Source organism: Prosopis cineraria, unplaced genomic scaffold, assembly GCF_029017545.1.
Source record: "Prosopis cineraria cultivar Desert tree isolate PC_DT_omini unplaced genomic scaffold, ASM2901754v1 PC14, whole genome shotgun sequence".
Taxonomy (NCBI): Eukaryota; Viridiplantae; Streptophyta; class Magnoliopsida; order Fabales; family Fabaceae; genus Prosopis; species Prosopis cineraria.
In genome coordinates, this window is record NW_026555345.1 from 27239798 (window position 1) to 27248761 (window position 8964).

General features: G+C 27.4%; 1 protein-coding gene across 1 annotated transcript; it reads right to left on the reverse strand.

Moving 5' to 3' along the window:
• Positions 1–5266: 5266 nt before the first annotated feature.
• LOC129292431 (trypsin inhibitor-like) lies at positions 5267–5911 on the reverse strand. Its single transcript, XM_054929983.1, has one exon. The coding sequence runs from the start codon at positions 5909–5911 to the stop codon at positions 5267–5269; it is 645 nt and encodes a 214-aa protein (XP_054785958.1).
• Positions 5912–8964: the final 3053 nt, after the last annotated feature.

Sequence of the window (8964 nt, forward strand, 5' to 3'; positions counted from 1 at the left end):
TTTTAAAAATTTTATATTTTTATTTTAAAAATATAAGATTGTTAAGTGTATTTAATGAGGTTTATTAGTATGTAAAATTTTATCTAAAAGTGTTTTATAATTTGAGACTAAGGGAGTATTATACATGTCAATTAATGTAAGTCTGGAGTGGTTCCCTGAATCCATAAATTCAGAAATTGAAAACCATTAATGCTGGTGATTATTAATTAAATTATATAACCAAATGTTTAGCTGAATATTGGTGGCATTTATAAATTACATTGTTTTTTTTTTGGCTTTCAATTTCTTTGTCTTTTAGTCAAACAAAGTACGTAGCATTTGACCTTGATGCATTAACTTCATTAGAATAACTCTCGTATTATACATATATATAATCTTTTAATACAAATTCATGCATATGAATTAACTGACAAAGACAATATGAAATTTACTGTTTATTTAACTACTAGTATTTAATGTTTTAATTAAGATAAATGAGCAAATTGCCTTATGAATTTTAAGTCTAATAACACCATAGACTTTAAACTTATTCATTGTGCAAATTATTTTCTCATTTTTTATAAACAGTGCATTTAGATTATCACCGTAAATAAAAGTTAACTTTAATCATTAGTTGACGAAAAAATGACATAAAAAATTACAAAAAAATGTTTGATTCTTTTTTTTAATATATAATTTTTTGGGTCCTTATATGTAATCTATGGGTCCTTTATTATAATTTTTGCATTTTCAGGGGCCACTTCCCATTGCCTTACATCGTGTATTTTACTTTCTCAAGGTAGCTTCCACAAAAATCACAGTATTGCTTTAGTTATTTTTTGGTAAAATTTACTTCAGTTTGAGCCTATAAAAAATAAATGGGCTCCAGTTTTAAAATTCTTTGGATTTACTTATAATTAATTATTTAGCTCGAAAATTAATTGGGGTTGCCCTGATAAAAGATTTTGGGCCAAGCACCTTTTTGTGTCTTTTATATTTGGGACAATAAAATTAAAATTTCAAAACTTGAAATTTATGATGGTTAAGTCTTGAATAAAATTTTATTCCCATATCTAAATGAATGATCAACACAAGATTGAAATTACGAGGTAAGGACTTGAAACTATATCAACAGCCATTATATAGTTTTTGGACAAAAAAAAAACCTTAAAAATAAGAATACTATATATAGTCTTTTAACCCAAATCTTGTTTCTAATGTATAATGATTTTTTAATAATTATTATACTCCTTTCATTTTAAATTATATAAAAAATTTTATCTTAAAATATAAGACAATTTAAAAACAATAAAATTTTATTAAGAATATTTCTTAATATTATCTTTTAAATGAAAAAATTAAAATAATATTATAACATAATGAATAAATAATATAAACTTTAAAAATTTATAATTTTATTTAAAAGAAATAATTTTTTTTTTCTTTACATAGTGGAGAAAAAAGTATTAAATGTATGGGGGCAAGTATTAAATTTGATGGCGACAAGACTAGCCTATCGACCTGTTTCTTTACTCTGTCTCATTCACTAGAATTACCTTTTTTGGAATTTTTTTGAAAAAATGACATTTAAAAACCTCCTAAAATCATTAATTATCAAACTAAGGGGTAAGAATACCTATAAAGTATATATTAAAATAAGAAAAAAAGTAAAAATATTCATAATATTATATAAATAAATGTAAAAGTGATCAAATCATTAATTTTGACCTAATATCATTAATTTTAATCGTTAAATACTGACTGTGCATGTCACGTGTCAATTTTTGCTAACGTGAATTAATAAAAAGACAAAAATACCTACAAAGTCATTAGCCAAAGGCAAAAATATACGTGAAGTCATAGGCCAGGGGTAAAAATACCCATAACGCTATTAGAGTTGGTGTAGGTGTAGAAGTATCAACTCATCCAATCTCTTAAATATTGACTGTTTAGCTGACACTTAAGCAAAAGTTAATTTTTTTTTGTTGATATGGATAAAAAATATTCCTAGATGAAATTCTCTAAAGGTTAATCGGTTATTGTATAAATATCATATAAGAAAATGTCATTTTGACTGAATATCAAATTAAATTGCTTGTTTCTTTACAATAGTGGTAAAAATTATTTGAAAATTTTGAACTTATTATGAATGCAATTGCTTAAAGTTGTGATAATGTTATTAAGCTAGGTGTGCTCAGTTTCAATATTTGATTTTGTATAACCTATCTCACTATGTTAAATATCATGTTTTGCAGGTAAGAAAAATGAGTGACGAAGGAGGAAGAAAGTAAGAGGACGAGATATGTGAAGATGGAAAGAAATCATGTGGCATTAATTTTGACGGATTGTTACTATTGCACCTACTAAAGTAACATTATGGGTACTTATACAATGATCGATTAACATCCTTAAAAATTCATCTGAGAATTTTTTTGTCTATGTTAGCAAAAAAATAATCAACTTTTGCTTAGGTGTCAGCTAAATAATTAATATTTAAGGGCACTTTTGTACCAACTTTGGTAATGTTATGGGTATTTTTGCTCTAGGCCTATAACTTCGCAGGTATTTTTGCCCTTTTATTAGTCCATGTCACCAAATACTGACACGTGACATGCACAATCAGTATTTAACAGTCAAAGTTAACATCATTAGGTCAAAGTTAACGGTTTGATCACTTTTATACCCATCCATGTAACGTTATAAGTATTTTTATCTTTTTCCTTACTTTAGAATATTGGATTCCTGTGGCTAACCACTTTAGGGGTTTTTTTAACCCATTTACCCTAATTATTATTAGGGATAGTAAATTATTACAATCTCAATAATTGATCATGATTCTTATTTGAATTAAAAATATACATGAGTTTACAAAATTTATTTTCACTTAAAAAATAAAGAAATGACACTGCTGAAATTACTATTATGGGATGAGAATATAGTTAATCTCAATTAAAAAATCGAGGAACAATAGTTAGAAATAAATTATTTTTCAGTATGAACTAAAATTTACTTTTAAAATTTTCTAAGAACACTTGTGAATATATAATAGTCACTTGAAAATTTATTAAATTCACTTTTGAATATGAACCTAATCACTTGTCAATTTTTATACTTGTTAATATATTAGTAAACCACTTGAAAAATAAATAAATAATACTATTAAAATTACTATTATGGGATGAGAATATTGTTAATTTCAATTGAAAAATCAAGAAAGAATAGTTGGGAATGGATTGTTTTCAAGTATGAAATTAAAATTCACTTTTGAAACTTTACAAGAGCACTTATAAATACAATAGTCACTTAAAATTTTACTAAAATCACTTCTGAATATGAACACAATCACTTATTAATTTTTATGCTTATTAATATATCGGTAGACTATTTAAAAAATAAAGAAATGACACTGCTAAAATTACTACCATTGGATGAGAATTGCTAATCTCAATTGGGAAACCAAGGAATTATAGTTGGGGAAGGATTGTTTCTTAATATGAAACTAAAATTTACTTTTGAAACTTTCCAAGACACTTGTAATAGTCACTTGAAAAATTACTGAAGTCACTTCTGAGGAACATTTTAGACTATTTGCATGTTTTAATTTTAAGTAAGGACCATAATTTATTATTGAGATTTCAATAATTCAAAATCCCTAATTGTAATTAATGGCCTTAAGGTTCCTTAATTGTCATTTTCCTTTTTTAATATTACACACTCTTTCCATCTCAAATTATAAGATAACGTTGAAAAAATTTTGTTATCCCAAGATATAAAATAATTTTACAAAAATAAGATTTTTTTTCCTAATATTTTCCTTTAAATGAAGAGAGAATTGAAATGATTATATATTTAAAATTATTTTAAGTGAAGTTACTTATAAAAATTTATATTTTTATTTTAAAAAAATAAGTTTGTAAACTATTATTAAATTTTATTAATATGTATATATAATTTTATCTTAAATTATTTTATAATTTAAAACAGTGGAAGTGTCTTTTAAATTTCAAAAGAGTATTTAATGACTTTTTTTATGGGAGAGTCGTCACGGCTTCTAGAAAAATAAAAATTGCTCTGCAGGTCAAATATGATTTGATAATGCTTTGCAGGCTTGAATTGAAAGACTCATTCGAAATTAATTTATTAGTTGAAATCTTTGAACTACAGACTGAGAGGGAATACCATACCAAAATATCAAAACAAATTAACAGCAGAAGGTCGGTAACAAATGCAATACATGTTTTATTTACAATAATCTATTTGGGGTTTATACTTGTACTTAAAGAATACAAGAAAATTTATATGTTAACCAAAACAAATTAACAACAAAAGGTCCATAAACAACAAGCAAAATCTAATTACTCACAATGAAATGTTCGTTTATTTTCTAGAACCATTTGTGAATTTACACTTAAAGAATACAAGAGAAAATTCACAAGATGACCAAAAAAATTATTAATTTAATAGAAGGTACTTACAATGAAATGTCTGTTTATTTACTAGAGTCTATTTGTGGTTTATATTTGTACTGGAAAAATTCAAGAGGAGAAAATTTACAAGTTACCCGAAACAATTAACAATAGAAGGTCTGTAAATTTCTAGTATGGTATCTCCTTCTCAGTTATTAAGGATAGTTCAGTTATTTTAGTTTGAAAATTAATTGCAAATTAGTTCTTTGGACGTGTAAAGCATTATTAGATTATATTGGGCTGTAGAGCAATAATTTTCATCTCATGGGAGCCTTAGACGCGATTCTTATTGAATATCTAATACTATTAAATGAGGGAACATTTGGCTAAGTATGTCATTTTTCTCCTGATTTATACTTATTGAATATACATTTCAGCAATACCAAGTTAATAACAAAAATAATTCTCCACATATGCTATGACAAAGAGCTTGCGAAGCTCAAAGATATGCTTCAAATATGCTTTAGTTCTCATCTTATATATACGCTAATAAGGCTTCCACTCTTTTAAGTTATAAGCAATGTGAGACATTTTCACACTCTAAAAGTTACAACATTAAGTAGCATAATTACAATTGTTATTACTTAAATCAGCCAAGCAAATTTTTAATCAGTTAGCTACAAAAAAAAAACCATCAGCAACCAGAGATAAAGAAAGTAAAGAACATGTAGATCGATCTGTTTGAGTTGAACCCACTCAACTATTATTCTCAGGCTAAAACAAAAGCAGGGAAACACACAAACACACTGATTTTCTTATTATTTTACACTCTGGAGATAGATAGCTAAGAAGTTCAGAGATGTTTATTCTGCATTTATACTTCACACCACCATGGATATGCCTGAGTCGACGTCCTCACCACTTGCTTTGACAAGCTTGAATACCAATGGTTGTACGCTTCTGTCCCGTGTGACAACCAAACGGGTGCTGCGATGGGTCGCATCTGCCTTCAAAGTAACATATCCACACGAAGATGTGGAATAACAGAAGGCAAACTTATAAAACTGGGTAGAATCATATTTCTTGATGTAGAAATAACCAGAACGAGGAACTGAAAATTCCTGAGGCTTCCCAACCATCACCGGATCTCCGTCAAAGCCAGGGATATTGGTGACGGTCCAACTGGATGTGTTAGTGCATGTGTTTGATGGCAAACTAGCGAACGATATGTTTAAAGGATAGTCATTAGTGATGTACTTCAAAGGATATGGTGTTGCAATTTTTGCTGCCCAGCCTTTATCGTACGATACTACTGCTACGACGGCGAGTGAGCACGAGCCACTTTGACCTTTGACAACGGCAGCACCTTCAATTGCTGTACCTCCATAAGCAGGTGGCAATATGTAGTAATTGCCTCCATTGTTAACGATGTCGCCGTCTGAGTCATATATATACTCAGCTCTGGTGAAGGCAAAGAGAGTGACAAAGAAGGAAAAGGAGAATGCAAGCAGTGCATGCGTCTTCATTGTTTTGCTAGGTTTGGCAATTAGGGCTCCATGGGAGGAGACTCTAGGTTTAGTTTTGGGCTTTGAGGGATTGATTAGTTAGGACTATTTATCTACTTATAAAGCTAACCAAGAGCCAGTGAAAGCTCTATGATATACCTCAAATTTTTCAGTCACGTGAAAACTGAGAGACATGGATGCCACCTTCCCCATATAGTGACAAAATATAATTAAGAAGGTCCATCCAAGTTCCAATCAGGGTTTGCGTGTGTGTCATTTTATGTAGCACACACGCGTACACATTTAATGTTTGGTTTACAGAAGCGTCTATTTGTAGAGGCAACCATGAGCGAGCAACAGCACAAATATTCATTAAACCGTTGCACCTTCCACCTACTCTTCAAGGCACCACCTCCGGTCCTGTAACATAAGTGTCTCTGTTGAGTCAAATTGTAATTATTGTAGTAACAGGACTTGATGTTGGATGACTCACATCGATCGAGGTTCGAGGGCACTTGAGTGCTTCTTGTTGCTGTTGAAAATGCTCTTGGTTTTGGCGCCTTTCCATTGTTAAAATCAATTATTAAAAGACCGAATCTAACGGGATGGTCAATTCAACTGGTTAGGACAATGACTCAATTAATCTGAAAAAACAATTTAAAAAGTTAAGTCAGATTGAGCTATTTTAAATCAATGATCGGGTTAAAAATTAAGTCTGATTTTTGAAAACTAAATTGTTAAAAAAAATTTTTAAATTTTTTTAAAAAATAACTTTTTTTAATTATTTAATATTATATTGTATCATATGATTTATTAAGTTATGATAAACTTAAAATATTTTATTTTTTATTTTTATGTTAAATGAAATCTTTATATTTATTTCTTATATTTAGATTATTGTGTGTGTGTGTGTGTGTGATTTTTTTAAATTTAATTATCATATCATTAGTTCAATCATAGGTCCAACTTAGTTGAACCATATGAACCATAAACTGCTAACCTTTTTGATTCAATGTATGGTCCAATCTTGAAAACATTGGCTAAGTGTGTGTTTGATTTTCAGTTTGTCAAAAGTTATTTGGTGAAAGTCCATTTGCTAAAAATCAATTTAAGAAAAGTTAGTTGTTGTAACAAAATTTATATTTAGATACATTTTTTCAAAAGTTAATTTGATACATAGAAAGTTGTCTGAATTGTGATAGTAAAATGTACTTTTAAATTTACAATTATCAAAAGGATATTAATTTATAATGATTTATAATTTTAATTATACAAATATAATATATTTGAAATATTTAAAATATGTCATAAAGATTTTAAATAACATCAATTTTGATCTATAAAGTTAAAAATTTGATCTCTAGTTATTTATATTTCTTAATTTAAAATTTTAAAAAATGTGATAAAGATTTATAATTTTTATTACACATTAATGCTAGAAATTAACATAATTAATTATTCAATTTATAATGTTAAAAAGTTGATATTTATTTATTATTATTGAAATAATAATTATATTTTAATAAATTAATTATTTAATAAGGGATTAAACTTAAAATAGTATGGTTGAATAATATCCAACTTTTTAAATTTACTTTTTAAAAATTTTAAATAATTATGTTTTAGAAATCTTCTTTTAACTAATATTTAAATATATTTTTAAAATATGATTTTTTTAAAATATTTTATCTAAATAATTTTTAACTTTTTAAAAGTAAAATTTTACTTTTTTAAATATAAGATGAAAAAAAAATTAAACGGGCCCTAAAATATATCACCGACTCTCTCTCTCTCTCTCTCTCTCTCTCTCTCCGTCCTCCAGAATTTTCCTCCTCCCTCTCTCCAAATTCTTCTTTTATTTTCTAAACAAATGTTTTCTTTCTCCCTAAGCATATTAAAGGTGGGGAAAAAGGAAAAATCCAGAAAACTAATATTTTTAACAGTGTAAGGCGGCGAAATGAATGTGCCATTTCAACGCCATTCCTCATCTGTAAGTGTGTGAGCGTCATTTGCGCGTGTGATAAAGAAGAAAGAAGGAAAGAGTGAAGTGACGTGGGTGCGGGTGTAGAGTGACTGAAAGTAGGGTAACGAGAGAAGTGAGAGAGGGTGACACGAGGATGAAAGAGTGTGAGAATTGAAGAGAAGACATGAGTGTTTTTGTATATTATAGTTTGAATAAATGATAAAAGCATATTTTTAATTTAGCCCCTCTTTTCTCCAATGCTCAAATCCCAACATCCATAACTAGAATTTAGTTTGGGTGCTCATCCCAGAGGGACTATAATTAGAGATATTATTATTTTTAATATAGAAGTTCTTATAAAAATAAGAAATGCCTTACTTTTGAGTGTGGTTTGAATTATTGATTTACGTAATTGGAAGTAGCCAATTAGGTTTACGGCGAAACTTAGAAATCGATCACTCATCCAATTTGAATACTTCTATAGGATAAACCTCAACAGAAAACTAAAGAGTAACGGCAACAAGTGATTGAGTTTAGTAGTTCTTCATATAAAATTATTAATGAGATCTAAATTATTTGAATTTAAATTTGGAAGGGATCAAATTTAAATTATTATTATATGTTATATTTTTTAAAATAAAAAATATAAAATAATTATAAATTTTTTATTTTTAATATAATCTAGATTTAATTTAGAGGATCCATTTTAATATTAAATTTTTTATAATTAATATATATTAACTATTTAAATATATTTTACACAGTCTAGATTTAATCTAGAATTTTGATTTGGTGGTGATCTTGATTTAATGCCTCTATAAGTATACTTTCAGTAGTGATTTTTTTTATTGTTATTAAAGTTACCACTAAAAGTTTTTTTTTTTTTTTGTAGTGGTAGATTTTCTCTTTCAAAAGCAAAACAACAAAATTGGAGTGGTCATGCACATACTTTCTACAAATCATAATATAGAACACTCTTCACTATTTAAAATTTAAAAAAAGCAAAAGCAAAACCTTAATCTCTTTTTAAAAAATTTACATCTTTTTAATTATTTATTCATTAAATATAAGTCCTTAGCTTGACTCATGACAATTGAAATTTCAATCATAC